The sequence below is a fragment of the Athene cunicularia genome (assembly GCF_003259725.1).
Source record: "Athene cunicularia isolate RWA chromosome Z unlocalized genomic scaffold, athCun1 chrZ_part1, whole genome shotgun sequence".
Lineage (NCBI taxonomy): Eukaryota > Metazoa > Chordata > Aves > Strigiformes > Strigidae > Athene > Athene cunicularia.
This window is the reverse complement of record NW_020799142.1, coordinates 3,481,246-3,496,221: the sequence shown is the minus strand read 5'-3', so window position 1 is coordinate 3,496,221 and position 14,976 is coordinate 3,481,246. Positions and strand designations below refer to the sequence as shown.

At 38.8% G+C, this 14,976-nt stretch overlaps 1 protein-coding gene and 1 non-coding gene across 2 annotated transcripts in view; one reads left to right on the top strand and one right to left on the bottom strand.

Annotated features, from left to right (window-relative positions):
- The window catches only part of EPB41L4A (erythrocyte membrane protein band 4.1 like 4A), a 95,202-nt gene extending 83,789 nt beyond the window's left edge, over positions 1–11,413 (top strand). The window contains exons 19-23 of the mRNA XM_026865758.1: positions 508–555; positions 1,195–1,263; positions 2,142–2,252; positions 3,119–3,200; positions 4,796–11,413. Coding sequence (XP_026721559.1) covers positions 508–555; positions 1,195–1,263; positions 2,142–2,252; positions 3,119–3,200; positions 4,796–4,924 — 439 coding nt within the window. The 3' untranslated portion in view covers positions 4,925–11,413. The remainder of the gene's footprint in view (positions 1–507; positions 556–1,194; positions 1,264–2,141; positions 2,253–3,118; positions 3,201–4,795) is intronic.
- Positions 11,414–13,887: 2,474 nt separating this feature from the next.
- LOC113489932 lies at positions 13,888–14,021 on the bottom strand. Its single transcript, XR_003400115.1, has one exon. It is a non-coding gene; the product is annotated as a small nucleolar RNA SNORA13 (small nucleolar RNA).
- Positions 14,022–14,976: the final 955 nt, after the last annotated feature.

The window sequence follows — 14,976 nt, the reverse complement described above, 5'->3', positions numbered from 1 at the left end:
GCTGTAATGCGATTGCAGATGAGCAACGGGTTGTCTTTACTGGTGCTCACTGGGAATGGCCAGGGATTACTGGTGTGTCAGCCTGTTGTGGCCCTTCCCTCCTCCTGCCTACAAAGGGCTCTGTGGGCCACAGGACATTTCTGAGGGCCATTTACAGAAGTGTTGTTCCAAAACACATTGTCATCAGCTGGATAAGGTGTGGTAGTAGCTGGACACTGATTTGGTTTGAGTTCTGTTTTTTGATATTTTAAATACACTCTTGCTGAAGGCTAGTGGAAGAGGAATTGTGATTGAGAGCCTGTTGTTCAAGAAACGACTTTTTAGTTGAAATAAAGCAATGAAGTTTAATGCCTTTTCTGAGATAACAAACCTTAAAATTGAAGTCCTTGGTGGATTACATTTACTATAATTTCTGTGCGGTGTCTGTGCTGTTAAAAGTTATTTGAACAGCAACTTATCAGATGACCGTTTTCACAGTGCTGCCTTTGTTGTCATTGATATTTATAGGAGAAGCCCAGATGTACAAGCTAAAGAAGAACTATGGAAACATATTCAGTAAGTATGGCCCTTGTAGGGTCTGAGTGACTGTTTGGTTTGCCTCTAGTGTTATTTACATCCCCTGCACTGTGGCTCTAAGGCATTGAGTTCTGATTCAGATTCAGTTTGCCACAGGAAATGATGAGGGTGTTAATGACCTGCTATGTGTAGAAGATAACTGCAGATCACTGAATGCACTGAATACAGATGACTGTTGTATGTAGATGAATAATTAATGAAGAATACAGCATTTTAGAGATTTATTCCTCCGTGGCTTCCAGAATGTCCTTGTTTGTAGTACTAACACTTTTAGGATGAGGCCCCATATGCTGTAGAACTACCAGTTAGGAAGGTAGTTAGATGTTCTAAAGCATATTCAAAGTTCATTATACACCATGTTCATATATATTGTGAAGCAACAAGATCAAATTTGCAGGGAGGTTAGAGGAAGGTGGAACAGGATGCAACATGCAGTTTAAGCAATCAAGGTGAAGTTAGACACGTTTCTGAATAGGTTTCCTATTTTGATGTCAAGATAGCTTCAGGGCTGACAACAGCTTGTTTCAGTAAATCTTTTCAGCCTAATACAATAAAAATAAGAATGGTTTGGCAGTTGGTAGCTACTGTTAATTTTTTACTTTGCCTAATCCTTTCTAGGAAGGAGCTTGTGGATCCATCTGGCCTGTCTGAGGAGCAATTGAAAGAAATTCCATACACTAAAATTGAGTGAGTTTATGTCAGCATTTTTTTTTAATATAAAAGCCCACTTATTTTACTCTGAACTCTGTCATACTGTAATGGGATTGGGTTTACACATAATCTCTGAAGATTTTATGTACTCCAGATGCTCATCTAGGATGCTTTGGGTGAAGATACTTAATAATTTTAAAACCTAATGTTTTCTCTTTCCAAAATATGAAAAAAATAATCTTCATCTCTCCCTATCTCTCCACACACTTTTGAACCTGCTGGATGTCTCTATGTTCTATATGCCATCCATCAAACTGTTTTATGTTACTGTTATGTTACACTACGGAATCAGGGAGAACTGATTGCAAACAAGCAATCAATTTATTTCCCAAACTTCTGCTTTCTTTTAAATTTTTATTCTGATCATCTAAGGCACTGTTTGACCTTTTCAACCCCTTTCCTTGCTCGTCATGGGCAGCTGCCAGGGCATAGCTCTTTCCTTAAGAATCAACATCTATTTCACTGAGATAATTGACATTTGCAATGACATGTGTCAGTGCAAGCAGCCGCATGTCACAGAAAGGGCATTTTGCTATGTATTATAATGTGCTTCCACAACACTACTAAACAGACAAAGCTGATGTTAAAGCTGTATATATTGATGCATTCTTTAATAAGTAGTTTCATTCTCAAATATAGGCATGCTAGTTTGTGACCTTTGCACTTTTAAAGCATTGAATTCCAAGTACAGGACCATAAGAAAAGTATCAGCCTTCTAAATTCAGCAATTGCAAGAAGCTGGCTGTTACACTTCAGTAAGAAATGAGAGTATCTCAGTCTGCAGTTGAGTTTATGTTTTTGTGCCAAATATCTGGTTTACTAACTTAACATTGTGAATTCTGTGTCTCTCTTAGGACTCAAGGGGACCCAATCCGCATTAGGCATTCACATTCCCCTCGAAGCTACCGTCAGTATCGGCGGTCCCAGTGCTCTGATGGTGAAAGATCTGTCCTGTCTGAAGTGAAGTATGCAGATGTGGTTATTAGCAAAGGACTGGTATAGTGTGGCCCAAAATTTGTTCAGAGATCATGGTTAGATCCAGAGTGGCATGAATGTGGTTGGTTGCTGGCATAGGATTCAGACAATCCTCTAAATAGTAGGTCTTCAGAGATAAATGACTCAAGTATGAAAACATTTCTGGTGTATTCTGGGACACAGAGGCTTGCTTGTTCCACTTGGAAGGGGGAAAAACTGAAAAAGCCACAATAAACTGGTATTGCTCTTCGGTGGTAGGTCATGAAGTTGCTTAAAGGATGAGAAACTCATAAGTTGCTTTCCACATGCTTTCATCCTTAATAGAATTTAGACATCATCTGTATTAACTCTGTAATTTTTTAAATGGAAACTCTAGTACAACCCTGTTCAGCAGTGGGTGGATCAGTCTTTCCTAGAAGACTGATTTATAAAGTGTGTACTTACGAATTAAAAAGTAACAGCCACATCCTCAGTTTTATTAAGGCCTCAAATATCAAAAGCAGTCCCCTGATGGTATTACCCACTTGGGAGGCTAGTTTTAGCTGGGTGGCACCCTGAAGGAGGTGTATCACACCCCTGATTGTAGATGAGACTCCTCTAGCATGAAGTTCAGCTGCCTCTGTAGACCAGGAGACAGGCCCCTTGAAAATGGGTGGCATGATTTGTGCCCTGAAGGTGCCCAGTAACTACTGAGGATTAGCATGATAGCTTTTGGATGTCTAAAGTCAGGTGATAAGCCTTTTGGATTTTGCATTTCAGATCTGTGTAGTTGTCTGTGTCAGTTTCATTATTCTTACTCTGCAGTTATAGTTTACTTCATTATAGCAATGTCCATTTTGTAATGTCATAATTGCAGTGCAAAAACTGATCTAGTGCCTCCACTGCCTGTTACACGATCTTCAGATGCGAAAGGTCCCAGCACTCAGTTGACTCAACAGGTTAGTAATTGTGCATCCTTTGCAATTTTCCTTTTTATTGGATGGAGAAGGGGGGGGTGGGGTGTCTAGTGCTTTATTTAAATTAGATCTTTGTCAGTGAAAATTAAAGCTGGCTGAGATTTTTTCAGCAGCAGTGTGACTTTAAATTTTACATTTTGCTTATCTTGAGACTTAATTTATATTTCCAAATATATGTAGTTCTGTAGCATATGCCCCTGTGAACACCTGCTTCTGCTACAGGAGGACTCTTTCCCAGTTTGAGTTTGATGCTTGCTTAAGATGATACCCTGGTCTGAACCGGAGGATAACTAATTTTCACAATTACTTAAAATATGCAAGTGTGCTTGGGATGCAGTTATAATCACATAATCACAACCTGTCATTTTTTCACCTCTTCTTAGAGGTCATATTAAGAGTTTTGTAGCTTGGGCTTGAAGCATTGCTTCCCACCCCCACCCCCCCGATTTTTTTTTTTTAGTGTTAATTGAAATCTGGAAAGGATACAACTTGTCTTTTTATAAATGTAATCAATGGCTTTCATAATACATTATGGTACAGTATCTCTCAGCTTTGATAGTTTTATTCAGTTCACAATGTTTTAAACAAATTATATTCAAAAAGGACTTGCAGGTCTCTGGTACAAGCACACAAAAGGAAACCAAAATGTAGAAGGGAAAATTCCCACGCCAGTCATCATGTCTGTTAATCTGGCATGTGGTTATACCAAAACCCGCATGCTTATATGTATGTAGTGTGGAAACTGCACAGAATACAGTCAGCAAAATATGTCATATTTTATCTTATAAGCAGTTAGAATACCTTAAGCTTGAACAATTTTAAAACAGTAAACATGTATTTTTGACTTCAAGGCTAGGTGACACACTACAAGTTCTTTGATAGGAATTAATTTCAAGGATATTTGTATTCCTGCATATGATGGAAATTGGAAAAGATGAGCTGTCCTTGATGTTTCTGTAAGGATTTTCCCATCAGTGAAGGGAAAATTGGTATAGTTGAGGCTAAGCACATTTACGTGCTTTGTAGAAATAGGTAACTTGTGTGGTTGATTCCTGTTCGGAATTCACATTGTCTTCTTTTCATTCTTACCCAATACAATGTGGCTTAAATTCATGCCGTGGAAGGAATTAATATTACAATGTTTAATGTCCAAAACCACTTCTCTTTTCTCTCTGCTCCAAATTCTCCTCACAACAGTGGCCATTAATTTCTTGTGAACACTTGATTGCAGTGTTTTGCTAAATATAAAATACTTAGTCATGGCATTTCCTGAATAGGAAATATGAAACCAGGTAGCACAAAGGGGCAGCAGCTGGCAGGGGAAAGAAGAAGAAAGAGGGGCAAAAAGTTCTGTTTGATCAAATAAATGTAGATGCTTTAATATTCCTGGTGTGTGTATATATATATACATACACACACACATATATATATCTCTCTCTATATATATATGAAAAATAAATATATATATTAAAATTGCTATATCCTTAGCCTAAGGTTGTCATAGCAGCAGTTATCAAAATATAGTATTTAAATTCACTACACCTTTTCAGCAACATGTTTTAATTTGTTCCCTTCAGAGACAGAATGGATCAAAAGACAGCTTAATAGAAGAAACATCTCAGCTACCCACTAACAGCGTTGATGGAAAACTCACCACTAAGATCATAAAAACTATACAGGTGTCACGCTTCAAGGTGGAGACTTGACTGCCATGACTGAAGATGGTGAATGGATTTTTATTCTTTGGAAACTGAGAATTTGTGTGTAAATGCAAGGGAAGGAACTGAAATTTACATGGTAGCAATTTCTTCAGGATACCCAGAAGTGCAGCCTACTTGCTGGGAAGGCCAAGCGATGATTTTACCACTGACACCATTCTAGTGGTGTGACTGATCAAGGAGAAGCTGCCTAAAGTCTTAGACAACTAGAAAGAAAAGTCTTAGGAAAACTGAATGATCAGCAGTTACATTTCCAAAAAAATGAACAAAAAAATCGCTGCAACAAAACAGGGCTTTATGGTCTGCTCTGTAACTGAATGGCCTTTTTCCAGAAAATGACTGTTAGCTGACATGATCAGGACCAGATGCTTCAAGAGAAGCAAAAAGAGTCATATTTTTGGCCAATTGTGCAATACAGTGTGATATGGGGAGAATTATCTTCACAATTCTATATGGGGATCAACTTATGTCCTGAGACATAAGGACTAATAGCTCTTTCAAGGTTTATTTTAGCTTAGCACAACTACAGATGCTTGTGTTGTTAATACAAATGTTGACTCAACCCGTTTTAGCTCAAAAATAATAGACTTAGTAATACCCTGTAGCAGAGAGTTCCAGAGGTGATACAGACTTAACTTTCCCTTGGCAGTTTTAAGTGTTCTCAATTTGAGTGCCCTTTCATCCAAAGGGACTATTTCATTGAACATTCCATACCACAGAAATACACCTATCACCTTACAAGAAACCACACTGGAAAAAGATGGAGAATATGTATTGACCCACCATATTAAGACTGCTTAGCAAGGCACTTAAGTACTGGTTAAATGAATCTTGTAGAAGTAGGATTTAAGACAGCTAGCAAATAGCATTTTTTTTAAACTAGATTAGCAAAGCCTGCCTTAATCTCTTTCCATTTGAAATAATCAATGCTAGTACCTTCTGATTCTTTGAGCCATTTCTGCTGTGGTAAGATGACAAAGGCAGTATTTCAGGTATGATAATTGCAATTTTTTTCTAATGTCACGGTAGGAATAGTAAGTTCTAATGATATTGCACCTTGAGTGGTTTAACTTCTAGTACATATCTGAAGTGATGCCTATCTCTTTTCCTGTACTATTACTTTGTACAAATAGCTGAAAGTCATTCTTCTGTCTCCCATGCACATGGATGAGCCTTCTGGCATTTGCTAACTTATTAAGAAGCTTACCAAAATCTTTGTGTTGTGAAAGTAACTTTTGCTAAGTGTAATCCCCCGAATGAATATTGAATTTGTCAAATGGCATTGGGAACAGCTGTGGTAGCTCATGTGCTTACATCTGTCATCCTTAAACTCAAGCCCTATCACCTTCAGTGATTTCCTGTGATACTTTGTCTTCTACGTCTAGCAATACCACCGTACGAGGTGATTGCAGCCCTGTTAGAAAAGTAATACTGTTTGAGACCTGGAGTGCACATAGGGCATCTTAAATTATGCTTTACAAGAGGCATGGAATTACTAATACACATTTTAACAAAACTGAGAAGTAGAAACCTTGTATGTGTTTTATTTTCTACTTCATTTTTTGATTCTTCTATTGTTTCATGATCTGAGGTGGTCAGGAGGATGCTACTAGCCAGGGTGGTGGCCGTACAGTTGGTATATTCCTATGACAGTATTGATTGGTCTGCAGGTTGGGAGATGCTTCATCATGCCAGGGAAAGCAAATGGACTTCATAATTTCTAAGTTTGATGGCTTACTTTGGACAGTTCTGTTATTTCAGTCTCAGTGAACACATCTAAGTGAAAGAAAGAGCTTAGAACCCCTCTGTGGTAAAAATTCTGTTTTCATGGAGGTTCTTCAGCATTTTCTGAATTTACTACAGATTTCATTTTAGGACATTGTTGGACTTGACTTGGAAGTATTTGTTCAAACTGTTTTGTCAGTCTGTTAAATGGTTTCATTGTCATTGGCCAATTTCAAGCAATCCTTTAGGATCTATTTATGACCTTGTGTAGTATTCTCACAAGCACCAGTTAAAAAAAAAACAGACAACCCTATCACTGTGGCAAAGATCGTGTGATACAGCTTAATCTAGAGCATCACAATCTTTCGGAAGACTAATGAAATACGACAAACCATACAAGAACTGATTAGTGTCTGCAGTGAAAAGCACTCATTACTTCTTCAAGGTGTTCCAAGCTGGAGCATTGCACACTTGCTTGTAATCTGTTGCTTTCTAACTCATTACCATTATTCTGCATTTGTTGCTCAGGCAAGTAGAACATATGTACTACTTTAGGAGGATTTGTAGTGTTACTGAGAATTATCTATATGTAGTGTATCTTGCAAATCCTCAAATATTCCTCAAGATGAAAATTACTTTAAGGTTTATATCCAACCTCATGTTTTCCTGTGTTGTCATCTGCCTGCGGGCTTTTGTGTATTAATGCTGTATACTATCAGCCAAGTGTATGTTACTTATTCCACTGTGTCAGAAAATGGGCTTCTATCTAGTCTAATAATGATAGGTATCAGTTCTCAAATCACAGGAGAGGCTTTTTTGTAATCAAGCCAACTTTTTTGCATTTAAATGAGAAATTGACAGAGTCATGGGTTTGAGTTGGTGGTCTTCTCTCCAATGAGACTATGTAGGAAACAAGTTTTAGCAAGTCTGAGGCACTACAGTAACCATTTTTTATCCACAAAGGAAAGACTAAATTTAAGGCCTGTATTACATGTTGTCAGTGCTGGCACAAGGCAAAACTTGGACAAGGAAGTCATTGTCAGCTTACCATACAGAAAAAAAACCCCAACTTATTCCATATACTGAGCCTCCTTTCCCTTCAAGCTTCTTTTCCTCATTTGTCATTTGGGGAAAGGCACCTTTTCTTGTGCTGGTTATTTTTGTGTGAGATGCATACAAGTGATAAATCACTGAAAAGGCTTACTGTGTCACAGCTATGCTCTGTAGCCCTAAACCAGCCCTACATCATCTGTAAGTGGCTTGCCTGTTACAGCTCTGAGCTATACCTTGCCTTTTCCATTGTTGCTACTCTTGCCTGGTCTTCCTGGGGCTTTTACTGCCTAGAGGCCGTTAGGTTTTCAGACCTGGAGTTTGGATGTCAGTCTAAAATGCCTGTACATCCTTTTGAGCCAGGCAAAAGACAGATGGATAACCACGTCAGGCAAAGTTTACCCTGGGGTTGGATGCCATACAGACCTGTCCTCACATGGACAAAGGACTGATACTTGAGACATTCTCATCCTAATTCTGCTTCTAGTCTGCTGTATTGATCTCAGGCCAACAGTTTTAACTTTGTGCCTCTGCATTTACCTCTTCTGAGACTTCTTCAAGTGCTGATAAGTTATGGAACTCTTATTAATTGGCAAGACCTACAACAAAGATATACCTCTTTGCAAGACGTATTTTATACAATAAAGAGGGTTTGCTAACCAGATTAGAAAAGCATTTTTATATATCCCATATTGGTTCCCTTGCTTGTTAGCAGGTTTCTTTCATTAGGACCTAGCCTTGACCTGTTCTTTTCTACATTGTACTTCTTAGCAGTGTCCCTAACCTTGTAATTCTTATTCTAATCGAGCTCATTATACCGAAGATGTTAATTTGGGGGGAAAAACAAAATCACTATTTAGGTAGACAAATCAATCATCTTTATACAGGTGAATATTGAACTGAATAGATAGCACATTTTCTTTTGGGAAAGCCTGTTTAATTCAAAGCTCCCTAGAAAAGTGTTTGAAAACAACATACATAAACATAAAAATGTGATTTGTATGCTCTGTGTATATTAAATATTCATGAAGCAACTCTGTGCTTTATTTTAAATCGAGTTTGATAGATGGCTGTGTAAATACTTTCGTCCAGGTTATTTAAAAGTCAAGTAAAACTTGAATTTTTAGGGCATTCTGTGGTTGCCTGTGTGTCTTATTTACATTACCCACAGGAGCAAAGCCTTTAGAAACAGAGATTCATTTGACACCACCATCTGGTAAAAACAGGTGTAGTACCAATTAAAATCCACTTGAGGATACAGCTTCTCCAGATTAAGTATTTTTTTCTGGTAGCAGAAAGTTGTCAGCCTAAGTTTTATACTTCCAGTGCATACATATATTAGTTTCCTTTCTTACCTAAAAATCACCAGAAAGCAACGGCAGACTACATAAGCTGTCAAACCAAGCAGCTTGCAAAGCCAGATGCAAAAGCCAGTGTGGCAGATGCTCTCTCCTTAATGTGCCTGTTTTAAATGTCTCCTTGGCAGGAGTTGCAGTGGGTTGACCTTGACTGGACACCAGGTGCCCACCAAGCTGCTTTATCACTCCCCTCATCATCAGGATGGGGGGGCGGGAAAATAAGATGGAAAAAAAGCAACTTGTGGGTCAAGATAAAGACAGTTCAGTAGAACAAAAGCAAAGACCATATGCAGAAACAAAATAAACCAAAAGATTTATTGTCTACTTCCCTTCAGCAGGCAATATCCAGCCACTTACTGGGAATTAGGGCTTCAGTACATATAGCAGTTGCTCTAGGACACAAACACTGTAATAACAAATGGTACCCCCTCCCTTCTTTCTCTTTGCTTTTATTGCTGAGCAGATGTCGTACAGTGTAGGCTATCTCCTTCGTCAGCTTGGGTGAGGTGTCTCAGCTGTGTCCCCTCTGGAAATCCTGCCCACCCTCAGCCCCACTGCGTGAGTGGGTAATGTTGGAGACAGCACTGATGCAGTAGCCAGAACACTAGTGTATGATCAGCACCCTTCTAGCTACCAGTATAAAGCACAACACTGTGAAGGCTGCTGTGGGGAAAATTAATTCCATCTCAGCCAGACCCAGTAAGAGTGAAGAAAACCACTGCCCTCCTGCCACTGCTGGTCACAATTTAAGTGATACACCTTACTCACTGTAATGTTACGATCTCAAAAATAGCTATGACTATGCAGTTTTTTTCCTCGATGAGGATATCTGAATGTATTTGACATTAAAATACTACCATTAAATTCAATACAAATGAACCCCTTTCCTAGGCAAAAGAGGTGACAGATTTACATTCAAGAATGCCCCCACAGGCAACCCACTGATAGAGACTGTTTGCGTTTAATAGAGCTAGCCTTAGTCAACTCAGATGCAGTGTGCTAAAAGGTTAAAGGGGAATTTGGAACAAGCCAGTTTTCTTTCTCTGCATATCTCTCAAATAGAGTTCTAATTTGCACCTTTAACACTGAGAGCCCTCTTCCAGAGGGCTGCTGCAACACCAGCCTAGAGCAGAGGATTTTGTTCTCACTCCCCTAGATCACCTTTGCATCTGTCCTGTACTTTTTAAGCCTATCAACTCCCAACAGTGTCAGACGTTGTGCTTACGTAAAACAGAGGGAAAAAAAAAAAAATGTCTTGAGGTTTCTTCCAAGGGTATAGCCCAGTCAGCCACTCAAAAACTGTAAGGCAGTCCTAGTGCCTAACAGCACACTTAATGTTTACAGCATTACTATTTTATTAAATGGAGCACCTTACACACATCTAATCTTCATTCTACCCCAGTACTTCTTTGTTCCACAACGCTATGAAACAGGTATTACACACTGAAGTTTAAGATTCTACAGTTTTTTTTGTTGAGATGGAATTAACATTTTAGACAGCCATCACTAAAATTTGGCATTAGCAGTTGCTCTTGAGTTAAAAGAGTCTTAAAAGCTAGTCCTGTCAGTCTTGGACTTAAAGAACAAAGCCCATGAGCAAAACTCCTGAGCAGATGGTATCTTCAGGGAATATAATCCCTAACAGAAATCCTAAGATTTTAAGTGCATCCAGTAATCACACGTTGGATCACTGAAAATTAGTTGCTCTAAACCTCCTTCCCTCTTGACAAACGCTAAACTTATGCTTAGACTTTGATTAGTAAATTACTGAATTCAGTACTGAAAAATCAAGGCATTGCAAGATACATAATTTCAGCATTTGCTCTTCTGATAAAATTAATTTACAATAAATCTTCCTGAAAAAATAAGCAGGAATTCCAGATGTTATTCCTACAGTATTTCATTCTACTTCAAATTTAGTTAAAGTACCATATTAGGCAGCTGATCAAGGTAATAATAAAACAAGATGGAAGTTTTCCATGTTGGAGAAATACTCTATTTTTAAACCCAGGTTTGCTAAATTTTAATTTCTACTTTTTGTCACCTCAATACAAATCTCAGCTACCCTAATCTCTAAGTACTAGAGAATACCATGGTTTTGGTGACCACCTCCTATCCACTTAATAGCTTCTGGGTTTTATTTAGTCTGAAGGGGTGAACTGGCATCCCCAAAACACAGAACTCAGAAGGAACTGCTATTATAGCTTGAAAAAGACACAGAAACATAAATCTTTATTTTTTGTCTACATAAACATTACCAGCACTACCTCAATACAGTTAAAATCACCTTGTATTACTATATGCAGGCTTAACATTCCATCTTTTAAAGTTTTTTGTTTCTTATGGAGTAGTCTTGCATAGACTGCCACTGGTCTCAGGCTGGTTCTAACAATTTTTCCTAGGGAAAAAAGTAAACGCAATGTGAGATTGGACACATCTAGCACACAGATGCTTTCAGTAACATCCCCTAGATCCCTGAGACTGGTACAAAGCTACAAGGATCAGCTTCCCCTTCATCCCTTTGGAAAAAATTCAAAAGCTAAAATCTGCTTAATCTTATTTTTAGAGCCTACATTGAAAAGGGGCTCTTCACCCATTCTAAGTAAGATTTCAGATCCTAACTACAAGTTGGTGGCTGTACTAACACTTTCTAGGTGGTGGGAATCAAAGTTTAGTAGTAGTAACTCATGCACACTTATGTTCGTGCATTATACAACAGTTTAAGAGAATAGTAAGGTAGTAACAGAAAGACAAGATTTAGTAATTTTATGTTGGAAAACAAGGAGCAGCCCTGTTATTAGATACATTACTCATAGTCGATTACACATACATTTCTCTCCCCAGTGTCTGATGGATTAATATAAAAAGAGTGCCCATCTTCATCTTCAGCCTTGCAAAAACCCCAGTGCCTAGGGTGATAAAGGTCTGGAATGGATTTCACAAGCTTGTTTTCTGTCAACAGGACTGGTAAAGTGTTAAGTCTAACTGTATTTTTCATATTGCTCAAGTAGATTTTCACATTTCGATGCATGAAACTTTCTAGTATTTTCAAGGGCACTGTGACAAACTTGAATAAATTTCATCACTTTGATGAACATTTCTTTCCTGCAAGGAAACCATCAGTGATGTAGCAGATCTTGTATCACTCAAGTTCACTTTTGTATGAACATGTGCATGTTAATGCAAAATCTGAACCATCAAGTTACTTGAGTAATTTCTCATCAGGAAATAGCATACATTCTTCAAACTATTCCAGATCACCCAGTCTGGAAGCTACTGGGAAATCACGTTCTGAGTATCTTTACATGTCTTTAGCATGGACAACTACTGAATCACTAACCTCCTTCAGAATTTGACTCAGCTCAGTTTGCAGCCCTTGGCTTGTCATGTTGTCTTGGTGAGCAGATGCTAAACAATCATTCTGCTTTCCCAGAGCTGCAGTCACATTCCTAAAGCTGCTATGCAAACACGACACAATTATACAATCTGTATTCCTCTTCTGTAGTAGTTTGTACAGTATTACTGATTTCTAGCACACTGCAAAAAGAAAAAATAAAAAAGGCAACAAAATTATTTATCACTCAAAAGCCTGAATAATCAGAAAGACTCATTAATGGGTGCCAAAAGCAACCCCGATTTTTCCCAAAGCTTCTGCATAACTTTTACCTCTTCCAAGTTTTGTTGAGTATCATTTATAGTTCTTCCGTGGAAATAACACTGTGCAGCACTGCATCTCAGCACTCTCCTCTTCGCTATGTCTCTAGCAAAGCTGGACGCATCAGTGAAACAAAACCAAAACCAAATGTGCAAAAGATACTTTTGATTCTTTCTGTGTTGTGGAACATAGCTCCTGCATAATGAGCTTTAAATGAGGCATAACTACACAACATGTACAAGCAGAGTATCTTTCATTGGTGTTCTACTCCATTCAATCTACCCTTCATCATTGCTGTACATTGCTATGTTTGAGCAACTAGTCTTTCAGTCACAAAAGCCAGCTGCTGCCACTAAAAAAACCTCAATTTTTTTCTTTCACCAAGTACTGCACAAAGTATTCAACAGGAACACCACTCCCTAAGCATGTGATGTAATACTGTGACCCTTTCTAATTTACATGAGTCAGTCATTTCTTCAGTTTGACTTGAAACTTAAATTTTCACTCTGAAATTCACCTTTGATTTAGTCTCCGTGAATTCAGAGTAGGCTGTTACCGCCCCTGAAGTGCAGGTTAAGTTATCATAATGATTTCTCAGTACTGGATCATTCTTACATCACATTTCCAGTACTGATCAAGAGGTTCCTGGCTTCAAAGACTTGGATTACTTTTCATCCCCTTGAGTAACACAGGTTACACAAGCTACTGTTTCAGCATTAAAGAAATCTTCGATAATGCATGCAGTTTTTATTAATGCTTTATACCACTGAATTTCATGCCAACTTGCACTGTTCAACTTTTCAATAGTGTTGGCTTTCTACCCTTATGACATCAGACAGAAACAACAAAAAAGCAAATGCACAAAGGCAAACCACATTTTTTCCCCCATTAAAGAAGATTTTAATCTTTCCTGTAGCTGAATATTCTGAAGCTGTAGATGTCTTTTTGCAATAGAAAAACTAGACACCACTGTGGGAGTCTGAAATGTTAAGTACTAATTATTTGCAGCACAGAAGTAAAAAGTTATCATGATAGGACAGCTGAACAATGCTCAAAGTGGCCATTCTAGTTTTCTGTCTTTTAATAACTGCCAGGTTCATCTTTTAAAAAGGCTGAAGCATAAAATCTACTATGTAACTGCTCAAACATACAATTTCTACAGATTTTGTCCTTGCAGAACAGGGAGGAGAAAGGTAAATAACCAGCTCCTTAAGAAGCAGTCTGAGCAAGAATTTCTGTTTGCCTTTTTTGACACCACATTCATTCTGGACAGAAATGAATGGGCAACACAAAGGCAAAAATTTAAGTATTACTACTGATCATCTCTGCAAAATCAAATTAACAGCATATGAAGATCAATTTATCAATAGAAAAACACTTTAAAAATTCACAAGTAAATGATGTTTTATACAGAGTAAGCATTTAATAAAAGCCAAACACACCACATTCTTGGGACATGTTGTGGTCATGTTGGTGCTCGCTTAGGCCATCGACTTCCATTTGCTTTCATCTGAAAGAAAAGGGAGAACATGATTTCACTTGTAAGAGCAACTGAGGTATGTGAACTGTACAAAAAGCCTAACAAGAAGTACTCAAAATAATCGCCTGGTTTCCAAGAAGAGACAGCAGGCTCTACATCACCCCGTTTCAAAAAAACAAGCCCCAGTCATCCTTATCAGCACGCTTTAAAATTAAGGGCTACTCTATTACAGGAGTGGCCTGCTACAGCAACCAGGAATTAGGCAGAAACCCATCAACATCTCGGAAAGCCAGGCTCAGGTGACAGCCACACTCATCTTTTCCACATGACTGAAAAACTATTCGTTAAAATGGGTAGTCCTTCTACCGATACAAACCAACTATATACAGAAACTAGAAAATTCTCTTCCAAGATGCGAGCTTTTGGAGAGTTCTCCCAAACAGTACTGAGACGTCCACATAGATACCTTCAAAACTAAAAAGCCCAGAGGATGAAACGCTACCGATTCACTCAATGGTTTGTTTTCACGGAAACAAGATCTCGGAGAAGGAGGGGGCAGGGAGAAGGGGGGAGCGGGGGAAAGGTCGTTGGTGTGCACGGACGTCCCCGTCACAAATCATCGCTCCAGCCCCGGCCCAGCCCTCCCAGCTCCCGTGCCCGCCGCACCTCCCAGAGCGGGAGGCGCAGCACCAGGCTTTCCGGGAGGGCGCCCGTTACCAGCTCAGCCCGCCCCGGACGCCGCCCCGCCCGTTGCAGCCTGGCCTACTTCCGC